Consider the following 27,681-nt stretch of genomic DNA (forward strand, 5'->3'; position numbering starts at 1 on the left):
AATTTGAGGTTTTCATGGTACTTTTGGTTCTCTCAGCAGTTTTACTGCGCGTGCGCATGTTCGAAAGCCATGAGGCGAGTATTCTTTCGTATTCGTTTACGAGACTCATAAATCAATTCTTGAGGCTTATATGGTACTTTTGGTACTCACTCAGACATTTCAGTGCCATTGCACACGTGCGACAGTCGCTAGACAATGTCGCCCCTGCAGTCGTTTACGAGACTCATGAAGCAAATTCTCAGCTTCCTATGTAGAAAGACTTTTCGCCTCTGTCTTTGACCCGTGTTCCGTTGATAACCGCGGCTATTACTGCTCCCGCCCGTTATGTCACCAGTAGTCGACAGCAAGGCCGAGTGCAATGTTCTCTCACTCATTTTCATACTAAGCAGTAGCTTTAGAAGGCGTTCCTTTTGCATATGCTGTAAATGTTACAAGGTAAGTTTATGAAATCATGAACTTAATGTTATGCTTCCTCATAGTTCATGTGCGTGCTCGTGTTTCTAAAACACCATGATATCTTTCATAGAAGTATTAAGTGCGCCTTATATTCCCGCCATTGGGTATTGCCGTAAAAACTAGTCTCCACAACAGCGACATACACAAATGGCTGGGAACGACCTCAGGTTCCTGTGTATTGGTATGGTGTGTCTCGATGAACTGTTATACTGCAAATATTATCCGATAGAAGATGGCTTCCAAAGGTAATTAGTAGTAATATACTTCAGATCGTGTATGTTAATTCATTTATTTCGCATGTTCTAAATACAAGTATAAAAGTAAACTAGTTTATTATTTTCTCCCAGTTCTTATGAAATTGGTCAATTATTTTAACGCTGTGATGAAAGTAGCTATAGCAACGTAGGTTAAGTGCTACAGCGTCTTCATCATTGAAGTCTATCTAGGGTCATGCATCTGAGTCCCTGTCATTCAGGTAACGCTCTTCATTCACAAATCCAGCAATATTCCGCATCACATCTCCTTTTATTCGGTTCTCTAAGCCTTCAGAAGGTTACACGGTCACACCATACATTCCTTTGCGTCTGACACATTGAATTTAATAACAGTCGCGCTATCAATAATTCGCTACAAACCATCATCACCTTAATTTCGACAATTAAAACAAAAATTATTCCTACCGTTAATGATAAAGTGACAATGAAGATGCGCAGTGCCTGACATTAAATATTATTTTGTTTGTACATTACTGTTAAGCCGATGCCCTTTCGCAGAAGCCCAATAGGGGCAAAATTATCTTGTAGGTATGCGGCGTTATCCAGAAAACGTCCGAGATCTGATTTTAAAAAAAGTCATTGTTCGATCTACTAAAGAATTCGACCGCGAACTGAAACCCTACGTGATACGTTGGGATCTACATAATGTTTAGCTTTGGCAAGTAAACGAAGCTCCAAGTACATAAGTTTTTGGCTTCTGAAATTCGCAACTTCGTTGGGTATACTTATCTTTTGGGGATCTTTGGTCTGTCCAGAAGTGCAGGTGTATTTTAATGTTGCTTTGCCAATGACTAGCGAAAGAAACCGTTGTAATGTTTATCTATCATTTGCGACTCACTAAAAAAGAGTAGATTACACACACACACACACACACACGTACACACACACACGCACGCACGCACACACAAGCACACACACTGATTAATAATTTAAAAATGGGTTACATCAATGTTGACATCATAATATTATTTCAGAATAAACTACTGACGCAAGACCTGTATCATACATTGCGTATCAACCTCCTATTGTTTTGGCACTTTTGCAGCGTGGCTGGTGACAATACTCAAGCGTCTGCCGAGTCACACGTCATATTGACACGTCTTTCAGTTCACTTTATATTTTATATAATGTTAAATTAAGCTGAAAGCTAAATGCATGATTAAGAGTATCATAATACATTGACGGAAAAAAATCGCAGGATCAAGCAGCAGTTTTACGACATAAACGGGAGTTGGTAGGCGTGTTTGTAGGTGTGAAAGATGGTGTCTATTCAAATTCGCACCAGTCGCACGAGAGTGGCGCTAGTACCGTCACAGTGGAAATGCAAATCACGTTTGTACACACTGTAACGGTCGTGAGAGCTACCTTTGACGTGGGATGTGGTAAGTTGATGTTAGTCAAGAATGCCTTTAAGGCGGCAAAGACGTCACAAACAACACCTCACTGAGTTTGGATGAGGTCGTGTTATAGGGCTACGAGAAGCTGGATGTTGTTTCTGCGATACTGCAGAAAGACATGGCAGGAATGTAGCCACTGTACATGATTGCTGGCAGCGCTAGTGACGAGAATGTATGTTCGCAAGAAGACCGGGCACCGTACGGCAATGTGGCACTACCGAAAGAGAGGACCATGGTGTTCGGCGTATGGCTCTAGCGCATCGTACTGCTTCTGGAGCAGCAGTCTGCGCAGCTGTTGGCATCACAGTGACGCAACGAACTGTTACAAATCCGTAACTTTAAGGACAGTTCCGAGTCAGACGCCTTCTAGCATTCCAGTGACCCCAAACAACCGCCATTTGCGACTTTAGTGGTGTAAAGCGAGAGCTTTGGAGGTCGGGGTGGAGGTCTGTTGTGTTTTCTAATGAAAGCTGGTTGTGCTTTGGTGCCAGTGATGGCCTGTGTTGACAAGAACGAGTCCAGTTGGACACATTAGACTTACGCCCGGAGATATGGTCTAGGGAGCGATTTTGTACGACAGCCGCAGCGCTGACATGGTTACCCCACGCACCCTGACTACAAATGTGTACGTCTGTCTGGTGATTCGACCTGTCATGCTGCCATTCATTGACGTCTTACCAGGGGGCGTTTTCCAGCAGGATAACGTTTGCCCACATACCGCTGTTGTAGCAAAACATGCTTTACAGAGTGTCGATATGTTGCTTTGGCCTGCTCGATCGCCAGATCTATCTCCAGTCGAGGACATATGGAACATCATCGACGACAATTCCAGCGTCATCCACAAACAGCATTAACCGTCCCTTTATTGACTTTAAGTGCGACGGACGTGAAATTCCATCCCAAAAACTGACATCCAGCACCTGTACAGTAGGATGGATGCACGTTTGCATGCTTGCCTTCAGCTTTCTACGGTTGCACCCATTATTAATGTACCAACGTTTGCACTGGCTTACCTCACGCTTACATTACTTGTGATCTTGCAATGTTAATCACTTAAATATGTTACCCACACAAATGTAAGTATTATTTTTTTGGAGCTGCGATTTTTACCGTCAGTGTATAAATGGGACTCTTTCATGGAGTGTCTGTTCTGTATACTTGTATATGATGTTTGTAATACAGGGTGTTTATAAACGAATATCGGGATTTTAACGCTTTATAATATTTATTACATTAAACTTACAGTTACAAATGATATGTCAAATGAAAGAGCAACTCAAACAGTTTTACCAAGAACCTTATAAATGTTCAATGTGAGCACCATCCTGGCGGAAAGTTTATGGGCCTCTCCTTTTTGGTGAACCTACTGTAACTGGCACTTCTTATCTTGATACTCTAGACCAATGGCTCTTCCCTCAGTTGAAAGAAGATGAGCCAGAGAGCTTCATTCTCCAGCAAGATCGCACGCTACCTCACTGGCATAGCGAGTACGCGACTGGTTGAACTTCACTGTACCCAAGTGCTGGATAGGCCGCAAGGGGCCCAATGACAGGGCTTGCTTTGCATGGCCTCCACGTTCACCCGACCTAACGCCATGCGATTTTTTCCTTTACTGTTTCATCAGGGATCGTGTGTAAGTGCCTCCGCTATCAGCAGACCTCCCTGAATTAAGAAACCGGATTGAAGCAGCTGTTGCTACAATCACTGAAGACACACTTATCAACGTTTGGGAAGAACTCGTCTACAGACTTAATGTGTGCCGTGTGAGAAATGGTGCTCACATTGAACAATTATAAGATTCCTGGTAAAACTGTTTGAGCTGCTCCTTCATTTGACATATCATTTATAACTGTAAGTTTAATATAATAAATATTATAAAGCGTTATAAGCCCGATATTCATTTATAAACACCCTGTACATTGATTCAACCGGTTTGGTATGAGAAGAATTAAAACAAAATTGCCACAATTGACATTCAATAGAGTGTTGTCATTATGATTGTCGACGGTAGCGTTTGACTTGAGGGGTTTAAATTTGGAATCAGATTTTGTCTGTGCATTTAGAATGAAACTGATTTATTCTTATTGGTGTTTTAATTAATTCATATTAATTAGCACATCGTATTTCGGCAGAAAGTAGTCCAAAAGAAATAAGAAAAACAGTAGCTGCATCCGTACTCTAACAATATCTTGCAAACCGCTGTGAGCTATGTGGCAGACTATACATCCCATTGTACCAGTCATTCCGTTCCATTCACTTACGAAGCGCGGGGGAACGGTTTTTTAGACGCCTCCGTAATCACTTTGATCTTGTCCTCACGATCCCTATGTGAGTGATACGTGGAGGCTGCAGCATATTTCTAGATTCATCATTCGATGTCGGTTCCCGAAACATTGTATGAAGGCTTTCGCGCTATCGTTTACGCCTGTCTTCAAATGTCTGCCAGTTCAGTTCCTTCAACATCGCTGTGACACTCGCCAACAAGTCAAACAAACCTGTGATTATTTGTGCTGCCCTTCACTGGATAAGTTCAATAACCCCTGTTAATCCTGTCTGGTACAGTCTCCACAAACTTGGGTAACATTCTTAGGCGGGTCACCCGAGTGATTTGTAACCAAACTCCCTTGTAGACTGATTGCATTTCACTAGAATTCTACCAATAAATCGAATCTGCAACCTGCTTTACCGACCAATGAGTCTATGTGGTATTTTACGAGTTTATCGATTCCAGTTGTGACTGACTGATAGTGTAGTCATAGGATACTACTTTTTTTCGTTTTCTGACACACAAGTTCACATTTCTGAACATTTAAGGCAAGTTGCCAAACTGCACCACTTTGAAAACTTATCAAGAACTGAGTCTTTGTGCACTTTCTTTCTGAAGGTCCTTCATTACAGATAATTGCATCGCTTGCGAAAAACTGATGCTCCCATTAGCGCTGCCCGCAAGACTATAATATGAATAGCGAGAGATCTAGTACACTTCCCTCAGGTACACCCGATTTTACCTCTAAATCTATCGGTGACTCTCCATCCAATATACCCTGCCGCGTCCTTCCTACCAAGAAATCTTCAATCCAGTCACAAATTTCGCTTGATACAGCATACGATCGAACTTTTGGCAGTAAGCATAGGTGTGGTACTGAGTCAAATGCTTTTTGGAAACCCTGCTGCTTTTCCCCTTGGCTTTCAGTATGTCCTATAAGAAAAGTGCGAGTTCACGTGGTCGGTGTTTTGAAATCAATGCTGATTAGCATGGACTAAGTCATTCTGTTCGAGATACCCCATTATGTCGAGCTCAGAATACATTCAAAGATTCTACAAGTCAAGGATCTTGGACGGTAGTTATGTGGATCACTTCTGCCACCCTTCCTGTAAACGGGTGCGTCCTGTTCTTTCTTTCGACTATTGGGCACGGTTTTTTGTCTGAGGAATCTGCCATAGATTATAGTTACCAGGTTTGGCAGAGGTTTGACAGGGTTGGCTCATTGATTCTGTCTCTCATAAAATCTTTTATCTCACTGCGAACAGAAAGTGGCACTAATTTCAGTAAATATTAGCAACGTTACGCGTTGTTTTACAAAACCTGAAAGCTTGAATTACCCGATGATAACCAACTGAGTAATGGAAGTAAAGTTTATGGTTTGAAAAAAGACGGATAATTCAGACGATTTTATTTTGCAACCGAAAGTGTGTGTTGCGTTACATCAGAACTAAGTTATTATACGAGAAAATTTGGGTTAAAAGGAACAAGGAGCTTCAGTCAGAAGCAGTCGATTAGATGTCGACCGTCTGCCTCCAGTCGATCTTTGATTATTAATAAGTGGTGAGTTCGACACAGAAACATCACGATGTTTCACCGGAATCGACAAACTCAGCGACAGTGGAGCAGTTCACTACAGACGCGTTCTTGCGGGACTCCTGTGTGGTCTCACGGAAAATGATTTGCGGACACGTTTTGGGCAGCAGGAAAACGAACGGGGGTATATATGGATTGAAATGAGTTCTACTTTGAATGTGGTCAATACTAATCGAACATACCTGTATGAACGCAAATTACAGCACGAATTCCGAACCAGTGACATGAGTGGCCATATTAGCGCCATTATGAGGACCCAAATCAGGTTTCCTTTACATAGACGCTGTAATGGTCGTGAGCGTTAGTTACCTTTGAGATTGGACATCGTGAGTTAATGTTAGTCAAGAACGTCTTTAAGTCGACAAAGACGCTATTATTAACACCTCGATGAGTTCGAACGAGGTCGTGTAACAGGGCTACAAGAAGCTGGATAATCCTTCTGCGATATTGCAGGAATACTTGGCAGGAATGTAGAAACTGTGTTCGGTTGCTGGCAGAGGTAGTCAGGAGAATGGACGGCCACAAGAAGACAGAGTTCCAGACTGCCACATGGCACTGACGAGAGGGAAGACCATCGTGTTCGGCGTATAGCTCTGGCGCATCGTACTCCATCTGCAGCAGCAATTTAAGCTGCTGTTGGCACCACAGTAACATAACTAACTGTCACAAATCCGTAGCTTCAGGGAGAGCTTCAAGCCCGTGAGCATTCCGCTGACCCCAAACCACCGCCATTTGCAACTTCAGTGACGTCAAGTAAGAGCTCATTGGAGGACACGGTGGAGATCTATTTTCTAACGAATGCTGATTGTGCGTCGTTGTCAGTGATGGCCATGTGCTGGTAAGAAGGGGGCCAGTTGAGAGCCAGCAACTAACCTGTCTGCGTGCTAAGACACACTGGACCTATACCTGGATTTAGGGTCTAGAGTGTGATTTCGTATGGCACTCTCGTGGTTATCCCACGCACCCTCACTGCAAAATTGTACGTCACTCTGGTGATTCGAGATGTCGTGCTGCCATTCATTAACAGCATTCCAGGGGTGTTTTCCAACAGGATAACGCTCCCACAAATATCGCTGTTTTAACCCATCATGCTCTACAGAGTGTCAACACGTTGCCTTGGCCTACTCAATCACCAGATCTAACTCCAATTGAACACACATAGGACATCATCAGACGACAACTTCAGCGTCATCTACAAACAGTCCCTGTACTGGCCGACCAAATGCAACAGCCATGGAACTCCATCCCACAAACTGACATCCTGCCCATGCCCAATACAATGTATGCAACTAGCATGCTTGCATTCAGTAGTCTGGAGGTTACACCGTTTATTAAAGCACCAGACCTCAAGTTTGCAATAGCTTATCTCCGCTTGCATTAACCGTGATCTTTGAATGTTAATCACTTAAATATGTAACCTAGACAAATGTATTCCAGAAATTTCATTACTCTATGTCAATTAGTTTTTGGTTTTGCGATTTTTTTCCATCAGTATATTTACTTTTTTCCCCAGCTCTCGTACAAGACACTTCTTGATGAAGCCTAAGGATACGTGGGTAGTAAGGTACTCCTCCAAAACCACCGAGTTTATCAGTTTCAGCGAACGTGTCACAGAATGGGGATACAATTAAAGGTATCAAAAAAGTGCGCTCTATTACGCCATGAATTGTATTTCATTAGTAATCCGAACAGTCTCGTTTGTTTATGGTCCTTCTTTGTACGTCAACACTAAATTTAACTGTTGCCTTTACGAAGCCAAACATTGCTCAGTCTTTACGAAATACACACATCAAAAAACGTTTTGCATCACCCCGGTTCGCAGAACTCATGAAGATAGACGTTGACTGTGGATATTGTATCACAGACACAGTCCCTTTGACTGTTCAGAGATGTCCCCGCTGTTTTGGTGTGGCATTATGTGGGGCCGACGTACGCCGCTGATGGTCATGGAAGGCGTCGTAACGGCTGTACCATATGTGAATGCCATCCTCCGACCGATAGTCCAACCATATCGGCAGCATATTAGCGAGGCATTCGTCTTCATGGACGACAATTTGCGCCACCATCGTGCACATCTTGTGAATGACTTCCTTTAGAATAACGACATCGATCGACTAGAGTGGCCAGCACAAACATGAACCCTATCGAACATGCCTGGGATAGATTAAAAAGGGCTGTTTATGGACGACGTGACCCACCAACCACTCTCAGGGATCCATGCCGCATCGCCGTTGCATTGTATCGCACAGGTGCAGGTGTCAGGCTGTAGGATGGAGTCCCATGCCTGTTGCACATGGTCAGTGATACAGCGACGGTTAACGCTGTTTGTGGATGCCACTGGAGTTGTCGTCCGATGATGTCCCATATGTGCTCGATTGGAGGAAGACCTGGTGATCGAGCAGGCGAAGGCAACATTTCGACACTCGGTAGAGCATTCTGGGTTGCAACATCGGCATGTGGGCGAGCGTTATCCTATTGGAAAACACTCAGGGAATGTAGTTGATGAATGGCGGCACAACAAGTCAAATCACCAGACTGACATACAGATTTGCAGTCAGGATACGCAGGATAACCACGTGAGTGCTCCTGCTGCCATACGTAATCGCATCCCTGAGCATAACTTCAAGTGTAGGTTCAGTGTATCTCACATGCAGACAGGTTGTTGTAGGACCTCAACAGGCCTACTTCTAGGCAACACACGGCTATCACTGGCACCTAGGCACAACCGGCTTTCATAAGAAAACAGAACAGTCCTCTGTCCTTCCCTCAAACTAGCTCTCGCTTGATACCACTGTAGTCGCAAATGGCGGTGATTTGGGGTTAGTAAACTTCACGCTACAGGTCCTCAGTCTCGAAGCTGTCCTTGAAGGAACCAATTTGTAGCAGTTCATTGTGTTACTGTGGTGCCAACTGCTGCTCAAACTGCTGTTGCAGGTGCAGTACGAGGCGCCAGAGCCATACGTTGAACACGATGGTCCTCCCACTTGTGAGTGCTACGTGGGCGTCCGGAACCCCGTCTTCTTGCGACCGTACTTTCTCATGACCGCCGCTGCCAGCCGTCTTGTACTGCCAAGTCTTTCTGCAGTATCACAGAAGGAACATCCAGCTTCTCGTAGCCCTATTGCAAGGCCTCATTCGACCTCAATGAGGTGCTGATAGTGGCGTCTTCGTCGTCTTAAAGGCATTCTTGACTAACACCATCTCACCACGTTCTGTCTCAAAGGTAACTAACGATCGTCACAGCATGTATTGAAAGAAAACCGATTTGCATCCTCATAGTAGTCCTACTAGCACCTCTCTTATACGACTGACGGGACATACGAAGAGTCATCATCTTTCCGATGTAGAAACATGCCTTCCAGCTTTCGTTTATGTCGCACAACTCCTTTTTGGTGGCGCGATTTTTGTTTCCGTCATTGTATTTAGGACGTAGTGGACCGCTCTGGGGCACATCCGACAGCTTTCAAGACTCCTGTCAGAGTGAGCTTCTCTCTCGCGGTTATTTACAGGCTGCCGTTCCTATTGCCTTCAACTCTAAATGAACCAGTGGGTGACCGCCATATACCCCACTACAATTCATGTCTCTTTCCCATTAAGAATTAGCGATTTCCCCGCCAGGGGCTGTTCCCACAGTTACGTGTGACCGTTGTTAAATTCTCCTCTCGATGGATGGCAGGTCTAAGGAATGTCTCGCCATTGCCACTACGGACGTTTTAGCGAAAAACAACATAGGAATGCGCCCCTCTGGACGCCTGCTGATTTGTCTCTGTCACTTCGGCACCACGGCCGATTGGTCATCTAGGCCTCCAAGCACACCAGCTGCCCATCACCTTACAGCAGAAAATAATCAGACAATTCACAGCTGGACAAAAACCGGTTAGCAACAGTGACATCAAGAATCACTTCCTGTCTGTGAGTACGGAAGTCACAGCCCCACATACTGTGAGGAGAAAAAAGGTCATGGGATATCTCCTAACATCGTGTCGGAGCTTCCTTTTTTCGACGTAGTGCAGCAACTCGACGTGACATGAATTCAACAAGTCGCTAGAAATCATCAGAAGAAATATTGTGCCATGCTGCAGCATTCCATAATTGCGAAAGTGTCGCTGGTGCAGTATTTTGTGAAGGAACTGACCTCTCGATTATGTGCTATAGATGTTCGATGGGTGGCCAAATCATTCGCTCGAATTGTCCAGAATGTTCTTCAAACCGATTGCAAACATTTGTGGCCCAATGACATCGTGCTTTGTCATCCATGAAAACTCCATCGTTCTTTGGAAATATGAAGTCCATGAATGGCTGCAAATAGTCTCCAAGTTGTTTAAGATAACCATTGCCAGTCAATAATTGGTTCATTTGGACCAGAGTATCCGGTCCATTCCATGTAAACACTGTCCATACCATCATGCGCACAGTGACTTGTTGACAACTTAGGGCTACGCCACACTCTAACCCTACCACCAGCTTTTACTAACTGAAAGCGGGACTTCATCTGACCAGGCCACGATTTTGTAGTCGCCCAGGGTCCACCCGATATGGTCACGAGCACAGGAGAGGCGCTGCATGCGATGTCGTGTTCTCAACATAGGCACTCGCGCCGGTCGTTTGCTGACATAGCCCGTTAACACCAAGTTTCGGTGCAGTTTCCTAGCGGATACGTTCGTCGTTCGTCTGACATTGACTTTTGCTGTTTTTCGCGCAATGTTTCTTGTCTGTTAGCACTGACAACTGCACGGAAACGCCGCTGCTCTCGGTCGTTAATTGAAGACGTCAGCCACTATGCTATCCATGGTGAGAGGTAATGCTTGCAATTCTCGGCACACTCTTGACTCTGTGGATCTAGGAATATTGAATTCGATAACGATTTCCGAAACGAAATATCCCATGTTTCTAGCTCCAAGTACCATTCCTGTTCAAAATATGTTAATTCCCGTCGTGCGGCTATAAGCATGTAGGAAATCTTTTCACATGAATCATCTGACTGCAAATGAGAGCTTTGCCAATGCACTGCCCTTTTATACCTTGTGTACACGATACTACCGCCATCTGCATATATGTGTATACATCTATCTCATAACTTTTGTTACTCCAGTGTATCTATCTCTAGTTTTCACACATAACGGTGCACAGATATGTGTGCACCGGAATGTCATCACTGGTGGCATTGGAAAAACGTTTTCTGGACTGATGAGTCGTTGCACAGTTTCATACTAGCCAACAGAAAGGAGAATTAGTATACTGAAAACTGCGTGAGGTAAAGTCTGTACTTGTCAATCGACCACCGTTCAGCCATATCCTAGAGATAATAACGTGTGGGGGATCTTTACGTGGGATGAAATAGGAGCCTTAATTCCTTTATCACGGTATCAAACCGGTGTACAATGCAGGAGATCGCCCACAAATTGAATCATAACAGTTTGAGAAACAGTGCACAGATATGAGGGTGCTTGGAAACCTGAGGGTGCATGGAAACCTGATCTCATTGCACTGACCAAATGCGCAACGCCGAAGAGCGAGAAATTTCGCCATGGACACAGGTACTCCTTACGTCTGCAAACTGTGAACGACAGTTGACCGAACAAGGATCAGGATGACGCCCCAGTGCTATTCGTGTCTCCTGGAGTACATATCTCGATATGTAGCCGCTGTGAGAAAGAGGATTCTACACGCTGCTAGCCAAGTGTCTCTAAGTCTGTTGCTAACCACTGCTTTTAACAAGCATCAGGCTGCACTGTTACCATACAACTTCCGTCAGACAAAGACATAGCAACTGCATCGCCTGAATATGAAGGCATCTGGAAATTGCAGAACTCTGACTCCACATTTTCTAATCATGTGCTAAGTGAGGACCAACCACAGTCCCATGTTCTACACTTGGCAAAGGAAAGCCTAAAACGCAGTCTTTTAGTACCTTGAAAACCAATAATGATTTAGTTCCCAGTCCACACTTAATATTAACTGACCAAACACACTCATTATTTCTCCTTTCCTAAACTTCATTCGAGTCTCAAATTTTCCTAATTCTTCCCACATGTCTGTCCCATTCTATTTCTCCATTTTTCTTTGTATTTTATTATATTCTGTCGTTTTACTATATGTATAGTTCTCGTACAGTAAGATATAATTCTTCATATCATTGACATGTAACTTAATTGCGGTATTTCACATTACGATTGTCAGTTCTATCTTTTACACTATATCTGCATCAACTTTTATAGGCAATATCTATTCAGTTTATTCGCCAGTTCTCTTGGAGTGTATTAATTTTTTATTGTGGTTGTAATTTAATTATAATTGTTACAAGCCTACTAGGTTATTTCACTATATTCATATATTCACTCCTGTTGAGTGTATTTCTTCGGTAACGTTGTCCTCCTCATTTTCGGTCTCATCTTAACACAAACACACACACATACACTTTTTTTTGTTTAGCTTTAATATTTTTCTGGCGCGCTTGCTTTATATGTATTTACTGTTTAATTTCGTTACGTTAACTTTGCACTGTCAAAGATGAAATTTACTCTGTGTTTGCACTTCACTCTCTTTGTGTAGTATTTTTGCAATTTTGTGTGCACCAGGGCTGTATCCTCTTTGACGATGTTAATCAGTTAAAGTCTGATGATGGCCTTGTAAGACGAAAACTGATTAACAAAATAAATTAATACTGTTCAACGTCACAATTTAGTGCTTTTCACCTATAATTATGACGCTGTTCTACCAAGAAGTGATAGGAGAATCAGCTAATACAGGTATTGCCTTTTAAAACAGTGAAGTTTTAGATAATACTCTTTTCGATTATTAATCGTTGCTACCGGAAACTTTTTCAACAGAGTTCTTGAGAGGAGGCTGCGACCAGGAGGGAACGCCGGCAATAACTGTAAAGTGCTATCGGAGCTGAGCGCTAAATGCGATTTACTTGGATCACTTAATATCAACTGCACATCTGGTCGGTAAGTGACACACAATTTTACTTCCTTTACTGCTGCTTACAGTGGCATCAAAAGTTATTGACACTCCTTTTATCTTAATAATACAATTTTGTGAGCTAGCAGTGTCAGGCAAATTTCGGAAATGTAGTTCCAAAGCTAAGAACAAAAAAAAGAGTTTAAACGAACATAGGACCCTGAACACTGATTTTTCTAAATGACACACCTCAGAAGGAGTATAGTTTGACACTGACATGCACGGTAGAAACACTGTCATGCGTGGGCGAATAAGAAGCGATTTTTTTTGCGGGAGGGGGGGGGGAGGAGGAGGAGAGGACGGGTGTCCAGGCGGGGGGAAAAGAGTAGTAACGAAAGACAGATGATAGTAACAGTTCGATGGTTACTGTTGCGCCAGTCTAAAGTAGAATAAGGCAAACAACAAATCATTGGTTGGTACATGGGTGGATGGCTACCTTGTTAAAGAACCTTAACCTACTAGACTTTTTCTTGGGGATGGATCGAGTGGATGGCTAATTCGCTAACAGATCCTTAACATAGCGGACTTGTTCTTGGGGACGGGGAAAAGCTTTAGCATGCTAATGGATTCCTCTGTAGCAGCCTGACACAATCATTTCATCTCTATGGTCTGACCAGTAACACCAAAACTGATCTGTCTTATAAATAAATACTGTAGAACATTCACAGCAGGTGTTCGCCTTTTTCGGTGATTGGTGTGGATGATTTGCGATATCAAACTACCTACTCATTTTCCAAGAGTCATCATATTCCAGGAACACTAGAAAGTATGTGATACCAAGATTCCGAGACACAGGAAATGTTCGCCGATGGTCAAAAAGCCACCCAAAATAACCATTCAACAATAGTGTCCAAGACACTGGCTGCAAAGCTTACATCTGCCTCGGAGGTTACAGTTTTCTAACTTGTGTATGTACCGTTTTTGGAAGTCTCTGCCATGTAGACTGTTTAACTGCTACTTCCGCTCTTATAATAACGTGAAATTATTTGGCTGATGTTCATGAAAAGGCTGCTGCCCCTCTTCAGGAACCACACGTTTGTCTGGCCTCTCAACAAATAACCCGCCGTTGTGGATGCACCGATAGTATGGCTATCTGTATCACTGAGTGCTGCAGAAAACTGTCAACGTAAATTATTCAAACTAGAATGTAATGAGCACCTGTGTCGCTACAAAATACTCCCGTTACAACGAACAGCGACTGGTGATTTCCATTTTTTCGCTTCCACCAACAGTGGCGACCCACTATGTAACTTTGCTGCTTCACTTAGTGACAATGTTCGAGTGAGAGCATGGTGCCTGGTTCAAGAATCATGGAAGAAGGTTGTATATGTGGAAGAGACCTGGAGACACTGGAAGGTTTCAGATAGAGTATATAATGGTAAGATAGAGATTTAGGAACCAGGTTTTAAACTGAAAGACATTTCCAGGGGCAGATGCGGACTCTGACCACAATCTATTGGTTATGAACAGTATATTAAAACTGCAGAAAGATGGGAACTGGATAAACTGAGAGAACCAGAGATTGTAGACAGTCTCGAAAGAGCATTAGAGAACGATTGACAATAATGGGGAAAGAAATACACTAGAAGAAGAATGGGTAGCTTCCAGAGATGAAATAGTGAAGGCAGCAGAGGATCAAGTAGGGCCGGCCGCGGTGGTCTAGCGGTTCTAGGCGCTCAGTCCGGAACCGCGGGACTGCTACGGTCGCAGGTTCGAATCCTGCCTCGGGCATGGATGTGTGTGATGTCCTTAGGTTAGTTAGGTTTAACTAGTTCTAAGTTCTAGGGGACTGATGACCACAAATGTTAAGTCCCATAGTGCTCAGAGCCATTTGAACCACTTTTGATCAAGTAGGTAAAAGGACGAGGGCTAGTAGAAATCCTTGGGTAACAGAAGAAATATTGAATTTATCTGATGAAAAGAGAAAATATAAAAATGCAGTATATGAAGCAGGCAAAAGGGAATACAAACGTCTCAAAAATTAGATCAACAGGAAGTGCTAAATGGCTAAGCAGGGATGGCTAGACGACAAATGTAACGATGTAGAGGCATATGTCACTAGGGGTAAAATAGATACTGCCTACAGAAAAACGAAAAGAGACCTTTAGAGAAAAGAGAACCACTTGTATGAATATCAATAGCTCAGATGGGAAACCAGTTCTAAGCAAAGAAGGGAAAGCAGAAAGGCGGAAGGAGTATATAGAAGGTCTATAGAAGGGTAATGTAATGGAGGGCAATATTATGGAAATGGAAGAGGACGTAGATGAAGATGAAATGGAAGATGAAGAACTTGACAGAGCACTGTAAGACCTTATTCAAAACAAGGCCCCGAGAGTAGACAACATTCCATTAGAGCTACTGACAGCCTTGGGAGAGCAAGTCCTGACAAAACTCTACCATCTGGAGAGCAAGATGTATGAGACATGTGAAATATCCTCACACTTCAAGCAGAATATAATAATTCCAATCTCAAAAAAAGCTGGTGTTCACAAGTGTGAAAATTACCGAAATGTTAGTTTAATACGTCGTGGCTGCAAAATACTAACACGAATTCTTTACAGAGGAATGGAAAAACTGGTAGCAGCCGACCTCGTGGAAGATAGTTTGGATTCCGTAGAAATGTTGGAACACGTGATTCAATACTGACCCTACAAATTACCTTAGAAGGTAGGTTAAGGAAAGGCAAACCTACGTTTCTAGCATTTGTAGACTTAGAGAAAGCTTTTGACAATGTTTACTGGAATACACTCTTTCAAATTCTGAAAGTGGCATGGGTCAAATATAGGGAACGAAAGGCTATCTACAATTTGTAGAGAAACTAGACGGCAGTTATAAGAGCCAAGGGGCATGAAAAGGAAGCAGTGGTTGGGAAGGGGGTGAGACAGGGCTGTAGCCTATCCTCGATGTTATTCAACCTGTATATTGAGCAAGCAGTAAAGGAAACAAATGAAAAATTTGGAGTAGCAATGAAAATCCATGGAGAAGAACTAAAAACTTTGAGGTTTGCCGATGACACTGTAATCTGTCGGAGACAGAAAAGGACCTGGAAGTGCAGTTGAACGGAATGTACAGTGTCTTGAAAATAGGATATAAGGTGAACATCAAGAAAAGCAAAACGAGGGTAATGGAATGTAGTCGAATTAAGTCGAGTGATGCTGAGGGAATTAGATTAGGAAATGAGACACTTAAAGTAGTAAATGAGTTTTGCTATTTTGGGAGCAAAATAACTGATGATGGTCGAAGTAGAGAGGATATAAAGTGTAGACTGGCAATGGCAAGGCAGCATTAGTATCTTGGAGAAACGTCGGCGGAGACCCTGTAGTATGCTACGGCGAAGGAATTTCTGTGTCCCTTCACGCGAAAGTGCATCGGTTACAAGTTATTTACACTCTGGAGAGGTTTCATGCGCTTACCGTCGTAATCGCCTCAGTACCACTGAAATGTTGGAGGAGAAATTTGTTAACATCGAGTATAGATTTAAGTGTCAGGAAGTCTTCTTTGAAAGTATTTGTATGGAGTATAGCCATGAATGGAAGTGAATCATGGACGATAAATAGTTTAGACAAGAAGAGAAGAGAAGCTATCGAAATGTGGTGCTACAGAAAAATGCTGAAGATTAGATGGGTAGATCACTTAAGTAATGAGGAAGCACTGAACAGAATTGGGGAGAAGAGGAATTTGTGGCACAATTTGACTAGAAGAAGGGATCGGTTGGTAGGATATGTTCTGAGGCATCCAGGGATCTCCAGTTTAGTAGTGGAGGGCAGTGTGGATGGTAGAAATCGTAGAGGGAGACCAGGAATACACTAAGCAGATTCACAAGAATGTAGGTTGCAGTAGGTATTGGGAGATTAAGAAGCTTCCACAGGATGGAGTAGCATGGAGAGCTGCATCAAATCAGTCTGTGGACTGAAGACCGCAACAGCAACACCACAATTTTTTTTTAAAACATTTTCATTTCATTTGTTTGAAGTTGTTGTTGAAGTTACAAATACAGCTTCTTGTATTCTACATTACTTCAAGGAATAATTGTTCCAAGAAGCTGCAACCTGTACAGACATTTATTACATGGCTAAAACAGGACAACAACTTCAAACAAGTTTATAGGAAATCAAGAAATTGTTCAGCGTGAACATCAACAGTATGCAAGTGCAATCAATTAATGGAAGGAATGTGTGTGATCTACGGAGGGAGACATATCGTACACACATAAACACTAAGAAGCGGACACTGAAGATAAATTTACATGGATTCAGTATAAGAATGACAGCAAAGCAAATAAATTTCTAACAAAAGACCTAGATGACATTCTCGCATTCTGGGTGGATATAAGGGAATACCTCATCACAGCACGAAATGGAAGTCCATGCGAGGATTAACGATCGTGATGAAACAGAACATTTAATTATAGCTGAAACCCAAAGAAATAATCCATCATGTTCACCATGCACAGCTACGAGATTGGACAAATTTGATCAACATCCTTTTATTGATTACTTAAAATCTGCAAGAATTTGCCACATTACACATTGAAAACAACATATTTACATCTACATGATTTCTCTGCAGTTCACAATTAAGTGCCTGGCAGAAGGTTCATCGAACTTGTAAGCTACGAGGGTTGCACAGAAAGTAATGCACCGCATTTTTTTCCAACAATTCGTTATTGAACATAATGAATTACACACATGAAAGAATGGAGTTTTATCTACACACCCTATTTTTTCACGTAATCGCCATCCCATTCTACGAGGTGCATTCAAGTTCTAAGGCCTCCGATTTTTTTTCTCCGGACTGGAAAGAGATAGAAACATGCGCATTGATTTAAAATGCGGCCGTGTTCATTGTCAATACATCCCAGAGATGGCAGCACCGTACGGCAGAAGGAATTTTACCGCCAGCGACGAGAATGAGAACTGTTTTACATACTTAAAATGGCGACGTTTTCCTTATTTGAACAGCATGCAATCATTCGTTTTCTGAAGTTGCGTGGTTTGAAACTAATTGAAATTCATCGACAGTTGAAGGAGACATGTGGTGATGGAGTTATGGATGTGTCGAAAGTGCGTTCGAGGGTGCAACAGTTTAATGAAGGCAGGACATCATGTGACAAGAAACTGAAACAACCTCGGGCTCGCACAAGCCGGTCTGACCACATGATCGAGAAAGTGGAAAGAATTGTTTTGGAGGATCGCCGAATGACTGTTGAACAGATCGCCTCCAGAGTTGGTATTTCTGTGGGTTCTGTGCACACAATCCTGCATGACGACCTGAAAATGCGAAAAGTGTCATCCAGGTGGGTGCCACGAATGCTGACGGACAACCACATGGCTGCCCGTGTGGCATGTTGCCAAGCAATGTTGACGCGCAACGACAGCATGAATGGGACTTTCTTTTCGTCGGTTGTGACAATGGATGAGACGTGGATGCCATTTTTCAATCCAGAAACAAAGCGCCAGTCAGCTCAATGGAAGCACACAGATTCACTGCCACCAAAAAAATTTCGGGTAACCGCCAGTGCTGAAAAAATGATGGTGTCCATGTTCTAGGACAGCGAGGGCGTAATCCTTACCCATTGCGTTCCAAAGGGCACTACGGTAACAGGTGCATCCTACGAAAATGTTTTGAAGAACAAATTCCTTCCTGCACTGCAACAAAAACGTCCGGGAAGTGCTGTGCGTGTGCTGTTTCACCAAGACAATGCACCCGCACATCGAGCTAACGTTGCGCAACAGTTTCTTCGTGATAACAACTTTGAAGTGATTCCTCATGCTCCCTACTCACCTGACCTGGCTCCTAGTGACTTTTGGCTTTTTCCAACAATGAAAGACACTCTCCGTGGCCGTACATTCACCAGCCGTGCTGCTATTGCCTCAGCGATTTTCCAGTGGTCAAAATAGACTCCTAAAGAAGCCTTCGCCGCTGCCATGGAATCATGGCGTCAGCGTTGTGAAAAATGTGTACGTCTGCAGGGCGATTACGTCGAGAAGTAACGCCAGTTTCATCGATTTCGGGTGAGTAGTTAATTAGAAAAAAAATCGGAGGCCTTAGAACGTGAATGCACCTTGTAGGTCGACGCCATTAGAATATTTTCGCAATTGGAGTAGAAAGTTGGTGATTGAAATTTCACGAGAAGGTCCTGCCGCATACAAGAACAAAATCTTATGTGTTTTAGATGTACCTCTGTTTATCAAAAGATACCAACTGTTTTCGTTTGTACCATATAAAGAAATGAGAATGAAAATGTAATAGAGCTAGATTGTATATATCATAAAACATGTTAGGGTAAAGTCCCAATACGCACAATTACGTGGTTGCCAAATTTCTAGACATTTCTGAAAATAAATTTATTTTCATTTTTAATGAATTACTAACTGGTTTTTACATCCCAATAGTTACTATTTTCCAAAAAAACGCACAAAATGCAACCTTCGTGCTGTGTATTACTACAACAACCTGGGAGCACTTTCTCATTGCTCTGCAATTAGCTATAAGCCATGTTGCTTTAACACTTTTATGCTTCATGAGTTATCTGATGTGTTGCTCATAGTCACTTGAAGTCAATTGTTATTGTTCTGTGCACGCTATAAATCATTGTACAACTAAAATAAGTGTTAACAACCTAACTTTCCAGTAACCCTGATTCCTAAATTCGTTTCATGGGTCAAAAGTTTGTATATGATGGGCATGTTCGAATTTACTTTCACTGGCAGTCGAAGCTGAAAAATTGCAGGTAGCTTACACAATGTGGCAGATTATTGCCGTTTAGAGAATACTTTAAAAGTAAAATGCAGTCTGCCTTTATAGTCAAGGTCGCTAATGCAGCTTTGTGAGGTGGTGCTCGACTTGGATGTTGCCGGTTCGAATACTAGTGGTGAGAGACTTTTTTGGCACCAGTGTTTGTCTAGCAAGAAGAGAAGAAGCGTGGCACAAAATTCCTCGTCACGACGTGTTTGGCAATTTCTTGGGTTAAATTCCGAATATATCCGCTGTGTCTCATGTAGCGAGATTTTGCGGCACTTGAGGGTAACCGGTCTGTCGTAAGACGACATTGCGCTCAGCTGTTTCAACAGTAATACTCAATACGAAAAGGCTATATGCTAGTACTCAGTTTTACCCTCTGTTTCCTCTCATTATCATCATCAACGACACACAAACGTGACACAACACTATACATGCATTCATCAGTTGCGAACACATGCACATAACACGAGGGAGTCAGTAAATAACTGAAGGCCACAGATTAACCACCAAATTTTTCTGTAGTGTAGGCATCATTAAAATGAATCCTCAGGGTATTCTACAGCTAATAACTCTTATTGTTTCATATATAGTATAATCAAGGAGCACTTGGAGTCATTTGGCATCAACCTGGACAAATGTGACTACATTGAAGGCTACGAAGTACCTATAGCAACCTGCATTATTAATGAAGAAAATGGATCGCGCACATCTTTGTATTACAGTGAGGAGTGGCCTGAAGTTTCGTATGAAGCTTTCCTCAAGATAGATTTGTCTCAGTACTCCTGGATCCACTTGGAGGTAAGTCTGTGGACACACAACTCTCGTTTTTTGTACACTATTTATTCTGTTGCGTCAGTATTATTTCAAAGAATATATTTTTGTCTCCAGACACTTACGTACCTCTTTTATACAGATGCGAAACTTCGACCAGCTGGATAAAATAATACCAAAGATTGCCGAATGGAACTCTGGGAGGCACAATCCAGTCCCAGTATCACTGGAAATGGAAAATTATGACGAACGCTGTATGAAATATATGTCCTATGGAGACGTAATCTTCGTCAGCAAGGATTTTGCAAGAGATCTCGGATATAACTCGATGTCTGCAGCCCTGGATGGATTTTATGGACTTCTGAAACCAGGGTAAGGTAGTTGCAAAGACGCTAAGGGAACTGACTATAGCTCTCCATTTCAAATGATAGTTTAACTTCGACTTCCTACTCGTGAAGTCTTGTTGTTGTTGTTGTTGCGGTCTTCAGTCCTAAGACTGGTTTGATGCAGCTCTCCATGCTACTCTATCCTGTGCAAGCTGCTTCATCTCCCAGTACGTACTGCAGCCTACATCCTTCTGAATCTGCTTAGTGTATTCATCTCTTTGTCTCCCTCTTATATTCTGCCGGCCGAAGTGGCCGTGCGGTTAAAGGCGCTGCAGTCTGGAACCGCAAGACCGCTACGGTTGCAGGTTCGAATCCTGCTTCGGGCATGGATGTTTGTGATGTCCTTAGGTTAGTTAGGTTTAACTAGTTCTAAGTTCTAGGGGACTAATGACCTCAGCAGTTGAGTCCCATAGTGCTCAGAGCCATTTGAACCATCTTATACTCTGTTATTTACATTCAATCGTGGCCCTTACTGTTTTTGCATGCTGGCTAAGATCTTAACACATATCGACAACATTCTTCCACAAAAGTCGTCGCTTTTATCCCGTTTCTACATGTACAGAGCTTGGACAGAAATATGGAAACATTGCGAGAAATTCGCGCTTGAATATAAATGAGGATAAATGTTGTCTTTGACCATGAACGGCACCTGTGCACTATTCTCAATACTTCGCAAGTTTCTGTTGTGGTCAAAGCAGTGTTCTGTGTAGTTGAGAGTGCATTATTTCGGAACTAAGTGAACTTGAATGTGGGCGGATTGTTGGTGCTCTTATCGTGGTTGCTACTGTAAACACGGGAGCCGAAGTATTTGGTGTTTCAAAATGCTCAAATGTGTGTGAATTTCTAAGGGGCCAAATTGCCAAGGTCATCGGTCCCTAGACTTGCACACTACTCAAAGTAACCTATGATAAAGAACAACACACATACCCATGCCCGTGGGGGGACTCGAACCTCCGGCGGGAGGGGCCGCGCAGTCGGTGACATGGCGCCTCCGCGCGACTATTTGGTCTTTCAAGAGGCACCGTATCGAAGATTTATACCACATACCGGGAAAGCGGAAATATACCTTCCGAACAGTCACAACCTGGACGAAAATGAGTGTTGAGAAATCATGGTAGACGGTCACTGAAGACGACTGTGACTAAAAATAAGAGGAGGACAGCTGCAAAAATTGCTGCACAGCCTGGGGCGAGCTGGAATTCCAAAACCCCACATCACTGATGCAAATACCCCTAACAGGGAAACGTGCTGCCGAAGCTAGAAAATCTGGACTTATGAAGCAATGGGAGAATTTCATTTGATCACACTGTTTCCAATTTCTGGCCGAGTTTACGCCCCAAGGGCGAAAAATGGGGTGAGGGGGTGGGGGAGGGGGGGGGGTTGGTGTTACTCGGCAAGGTCGCGTAACTGGCAAGGATTATGGGACCATTTTGGCTGATCACGTCCATCCGATGATACAATGTTTCTTCCCCAGTGGTGTTGCTGTATTCCAAGATTATATGGCCTTTGTTCACACACTCGCATTGTCCGGACTGGATTGTGAGCACGAAGATTAATTGTAGCATTTCCCCTGGCCACCACAGCCATTAGACGTGAATGTCATTGAGCCTTTGGGGTCTGCTTTGGAAAAAAGGGTGACTGATTGCTACCTACCTCCATCATCGATACCTCAATTTGCCACGTTTATGAGGGAAGAATCGTATAAGAGTCCCTTGAAAACCGACAGGACTAATGTTTACCCATTCCGAGAAGACTGGAAGCTATTTTGAACGCCAAAGGTTTTCTTACACTGTATTACACACGGTAATGGGTAGTGTTTTTGGTGTTGCTATATTTTTGTCCCCCCCCCCCTCCCTGCACGAAAAACACAAATGAAAATTCCCCTCTTACGATGACAATGTCGTACATATTTGAGAGAGATCATTGCTTAAACTTTAGAAAAAAATCGAAAGAGCACGACCAACGTACACTATACTGACATCTAAATACATTCTTCACAAGTTACTGTACAGTGCGTGATGGACGGTATTTTGTATTATTGTCATCATTAGCTTTCCTCCTCCATTTGCGATTGGAGCTAACATAGAACTGTTTTTTGTATGCCTTTATATGAGCAATGCTTTCTCTTATTTTGTCGTTACAGTCCTTATGCAAGATGAATGATGTAGGCAGTACAGGAGGTAACCAGTCTGCCGCAAATCTGCTTTGCTAAACTTCCTCAACAGTACAATCCAAAAAAAGTTTTCGCGGCCGAGGTATATTTCTATTAAAACTTCCAGCCTGAGGGTCGTGGTCGATATTAAAACAACACAGCTGGCCGTCAAAACTGCAACGCCGTGAAGACGGCATGCAACAAACGTCAAACTGGTACTAAGTGCACTACATCGTTGGATGTGCAGTTGATTACCACATCAGCGTAACCGCACAAAACAGTTAAGAATAAAATTATCTATACTACTTTATATAATGTAATGTACCTCTTTCTTCATTTGTTATTAGCTTCCGTGTAACTATTCTGCTGGCCACTTATGTTATACACATATTTCTATGAAACCTTATCCTTCAGTGCCACTTGTCCCCGTAAAAATTTCACTTACTTTCTCTTCCCCTCATAACACATTCCCATTTTCAATTCCCAGTGAACCTATCGGCTTGGTATTTTCTAAGCCAGTCCACTCCCAACGAAATGTTTACTCTTAATCCCACTACTGGAAACCCCACTGCTGGAAATTCATTCGTGCTATACAAAATTATATGTTAGCCTTTTCCTTTACAGTCTTACTGCGAATTCTAGTCATCCCACACAAAATTATACCTTTTATGGGTGATGTAACTGCCTCCTCATTCCAACATGTTCTGTAAACTAAGCATATATTGCTTCCAGTATTAATAATTAAAGGTACCTTTGTGTAAGTCCATTTGGGAATAATTTTGACTAGTCTGACTGCTCCATTTTTTCCACTAATAAAACTTCTTTTAACTCTACCCCCTTCGTGAAATCTGAAAAAATTATCTCATATACTACTGCATTGGGTCTGACATTGTCAGCTGCGATGGTTTCTGCCTCAGATCCAGACACTCACAATTTCTCACAAATCCTGCAGAAACTAGCTCTTTCCAAGATCTTTTACTGTCTCTTGGCGTTTGCCACATTTATTGGCTCCCTGGAATTGCACTGATTCTTCCATACCTCTTCCCATTATTGTTCTTACTATTATTATTGTTTTGATATTCTTCGTTTCTATAAAGGTAGTACCTATTGTTTCATTATCTGTTCTTGTTAGTACTCTGCTGGTTGTGTAAAAAATGGCTCTGAGCACTATGGGTCTTAACATCTGAGGTCCTCAGTCCCCTAGACTTAGAACTACTTAAACCTAACTAACCTAAGGACATCACACACATCCACGCGCGAGGCACGATTCGAACCTGCGACTGTAGCGGCAGCTCGGTTCCGGAATGAAGCGCCTAGAACCGCTCGGCCACAACGGCCGGCGCTGGTTGTGTACCATCCATCCATAACCTCCTTGACAGGTATATCCCTCCTTGCTATTCTCTTTCTTGTCTACTCTTTTCACTCTTATTACTACAACTGTCTCTAGATGAACTTAAATAATCAAGTTGGTCAAGAAATTTTAATAATTGCTGGACACTGTCCCAGAAATTTTTCAAAGTGACTGTTGGCGATGTACTGATAAGCGCTTCAATCAGATGAGGTTCATAAATACCTTCATCTAAATATTTCACCTGAATGATATACCACTCCACGGAATTCCAGTAACTACCACACGTCTCTCTGTATACACATGACTCCGGCAATTGCAACCTTAGTCTTATCTGTGGAACTTTTGACCAAAATTTTGACTAGAATTTTAGTTCGAGTCTCTCATAAGACTCAAATCTGTCTATATTCAACAGACCTTACAACAAAGTACTTTCTTCAGAATGACTTAACACACAAAAAGAACTTTTCTTCTTCAGTCCCAAACTACAGAGAATGTTCCTTCGGAAAGATAACTGATTGGATTTTCTCCTCCGGATCAAAGGTCATAAATTTCTGATCTAAATTCTGCTCAAAACTGATTCCCGCTACTACTCCATTCTGCTCGAGAAGGAGTACAATTTCTAAAATTTATACTTCCCTGCCTTTCCCTAAAAGTCCCACACCATTTTCAGAAGTGAATTCTAGCTGTCTAACCCTCACACGTAAGAAATTCTCATCTTCCTGACCACTATAAGGAGTTGGTCTCTCATCACTACGCTGGACTATTTTCTCATGTCAGCTACTCTATCCACTATCACACTTATCGCACAAGCTATCCACAGATCTCTCAACTTACTTGCTGCCCATTTATATACCTCTGAAAGTTCTTTATTCACTTGTCTAAGTATTCCAACCCTCCTTGCAGACGTTGAGTTTAAATATTAAGTTCTCTAGTATCATGTTGCAATTTTGCTGTCTCTTCTCTCACCTTTCCTTCTTTCACTATATATTCTGACACCATCTCATTCAAAAGCATGACTTGATTAGTAATTTTATCTACCTGTTCAGTACAATGAGCTTGCAACGTTTGGTTAAGCTCTTCTTGAATTTTTTTTTAACTCTATAGGTAGTTCTCTTTTTGTGTCATCTGCTATTTTTTTATTGTATGTTTTTTCCTCACCTTTCTGATTCTCTTCTCCCTACCCACTGTCAGTTCCCTTTTTACGTCGTCTAATGACATTCTATTTCTCTCTAGCAAACGAAGAAGAAGTCTCTAATTTCGCTACTAGCCATTTTGTTGAAACTGAAAAATTGCTTGCACATACAAAAATGTATTACAGTACACTCTCAGTTTTTTGAGTTCCACGTTTTCCCTATTACATTTACGATATCGCCTTGCGAAATACAAATTTAGATGATTCTTCTAGTGAATTAACTACCTGTCAAAGTTAGAAAGAGAAAACAAAAAATGATGTTTCTAAACGGGAAAGTCTGCCGAACGCACAGAAAATGTTAATGTCTAGTTTTCACCACAAATCGTAAACATTTTTTTCTAAGATTAGTGCATAAACATAAAAAAATTGTTGTTCTTCAATGAACAGTTTACCTTAGCCCACGAATGTGTGCTGTGCTCTATCACTCGAAAATGACCGTTTTTCAGCGTCCTCCAGACAGTCTTTATTTGCTCAGCCGACAACCTGTTGACGCTGATTTTCCTATTGTTGTCTCGTCTCTCGTCTACTCTCTGTACAAACGCGCTAAGCAGTAAACGTGACACTCCCAGCAGTATTCAACTTACCTAAAGCTTTTTTTAATATTATTACTAACATCATTACTCTGAATGTTGAAAAAGAAGTTTCCCAACAATCGACAAAAATATAGAGCTACTAAATTAGTAGCAGCTATAATCACAAGAATCAGACTTTGCTTTCTCAATAGCGTACAACAGTAGCAAACAAAGGCAAACAAGAAACAATAATTTATTTCCACTCCCTTAACTCCTATGCAGCTTATAAAATACAGCATTTAAACTTAAATTCCCTTTGTGTGCTCAGAACATGTCTGCATATCTTACGAATGATAAATGTAAATTACGATTGCACTGTTAAATACTCACCAGAAAAAAATGCTCACACGATCGATTCTGAACGTTCGACGATACAATCTTTTCATAAAATGATAGTCGTATTTGATATTGGAAATATGATGAGAATCACGTTATTGTTATTATTATTATGATAACTATTATTATTATTATTATATTTGTCCCCATCTCGTTCTCATAACACAGTAACTCTCTAACAGCCTGCTGCTTTAGACGAACGCTACTTTAACGATTGAGTGCTACAACAGCGCAACTTGCGGAAACAGGCTGACTTAAATTTGAATATAGCCAGGAGGAATATTTCTATGACCTCTGAGAATAGCGTAGATGTAGAACGAAAGTTGGAATAGCATAGATATAGAAGAAAAGTTTGATTTAAAAAATGTCGTGCATTTCTTTTGGGTTGACCCACATATATTATCGACATTCCCATCCTCATGTAGAAGAAATTTCCCGGCAACTCGAAATGGAAATGTTCATACCGTCGGTGGCGTATGTTGCAGGGCGAGCCTGGTGGTACCGTGGGGGGAGGAAGGAGCCGCTGCCCGAAGTCCTGGAGGCGTGTTCTTCTCGCCCGCCTTCCCTCCGGAGAAGGTGGTGGACACGCTGGGGGCGGGGGACTCGTTCTGCGCGGGTATCATGTTGGCTCTGGCCAGGGGTCGGCCGCTGGAGCAGAGCCTGCGGTTCGCCTGCCAGGTCGCGGGCGCCAAGGTCGGCCTCCGCGGCTTCAAAGGCCTTGGCGAGGTCCTCAGGCAGCGAGGCGCTCTCCTCGACTAGCTGCCAACTTCAGCAATCAGTTGGCGGGCCGAGCCGACGACAAGTGATCTTGCGTCGTTTTTTTGCTTTTGGGTCAATTTCAAAACGAACAAAGTAAAAGATCTGACGTTCCTACGTTAAAGCTTGTGCCTGTACGTTATTTGTCGTATTTAGCTGTTTACAGTCTGTGATAAACCTGCTTTAATTCAAAGGAATTGCGTTGTTACTACAACTCACTCCCAACGTCGGGGAGGTCTGCCGGTCCGCCCCCCCCCCCCCCCCTGAAACAATCTGCTAGGACTGGAACTGAAGTCTTCAAGCCAAGAATAGACTATGTGATGGAAAGTATCCAGGCATTCCCAGGTAATGCGATATTGACCACTAGAAGTCACCTACCAGCACAAAAGGAGGCGGGGAATATTGTGTGGTCAGTGACAGCAGAATGGGTCGGCCGGCCGCGGTGGTGAGCGGTTCTAGGCGCTTCAGTCC

The 27,681-nt window shown here is 42.6% G+C and overlaps 1 protein-coding gene across 1 annotated transcript; it reads left to right on the forward strand.

The window, feature by feature from the left end:
- Positions 1-316: 316 nt before the first annotated feature.
- On the forward strand, positions 317-27,403 carry LOC126175690 (ketohexokinase-like). Its single transcript, XM_049922624.1, has 6 exons — positions 317-435; positions 527-701; positions 12,818-12,937; positions 20,285-20,492; positions 20,608-20,837; positions 26,940-27,403. The coding sequence occupies exons 2-6, from the start codon at positions 604-606 to the stop codon at positions 27,211-27,213; spliced, it is 930 nt and encodes a 309-aa protein (XP_049778581.1). The 5' UTR covers positions 317-435; positions 527-603; the 3' UTR covers positions 27,214-27,403.
- Positions 27,404-27,681: the final 278 nt, after the last annotated feature.

The sequence above is a fragment of the Schistocerca cancellata genome, chromosome 3 (assembly GCF_023864275.1).
Source record: "Schistocerca cancellata isolate TAMUIC-IGC-003103 chromosome 3, iqSchCanc2.1, whole genome shotgun sequence".
Classification (NCBI taxonomy): domain Eukaryota; kingdom Metazoa; phylum Arthropoda; class Insecta; order Orthoptera; family Acrididae; genus Schistocerca; species Schistocerca cancellata.

Bases quoted from the DNA above. Each gene is read 5' to 3' on its own strand.
- LOC126175690 (XM_049922624.1), top strand. From the start codon at position 604: ATGGCTGGGAACGACCTCAGGTTCCTGTGTATTGGTATGGTGTGTCTC. The intron at 702-12,817 runs GTAATTAGTAGT...CTTTTTCAACAG, and splicing joins ATAGAAGATGGCTTCCAAAG to AGTTCTTGAGAGGAGGCTGC. The intron at 20,838-26,939 runs GTAAGGTAGTTG...CGTATGTTGCAG, and splicing joins TATGGACTTCTGAAACCAGG to GGCGAGCCTGGTGGTACCGT.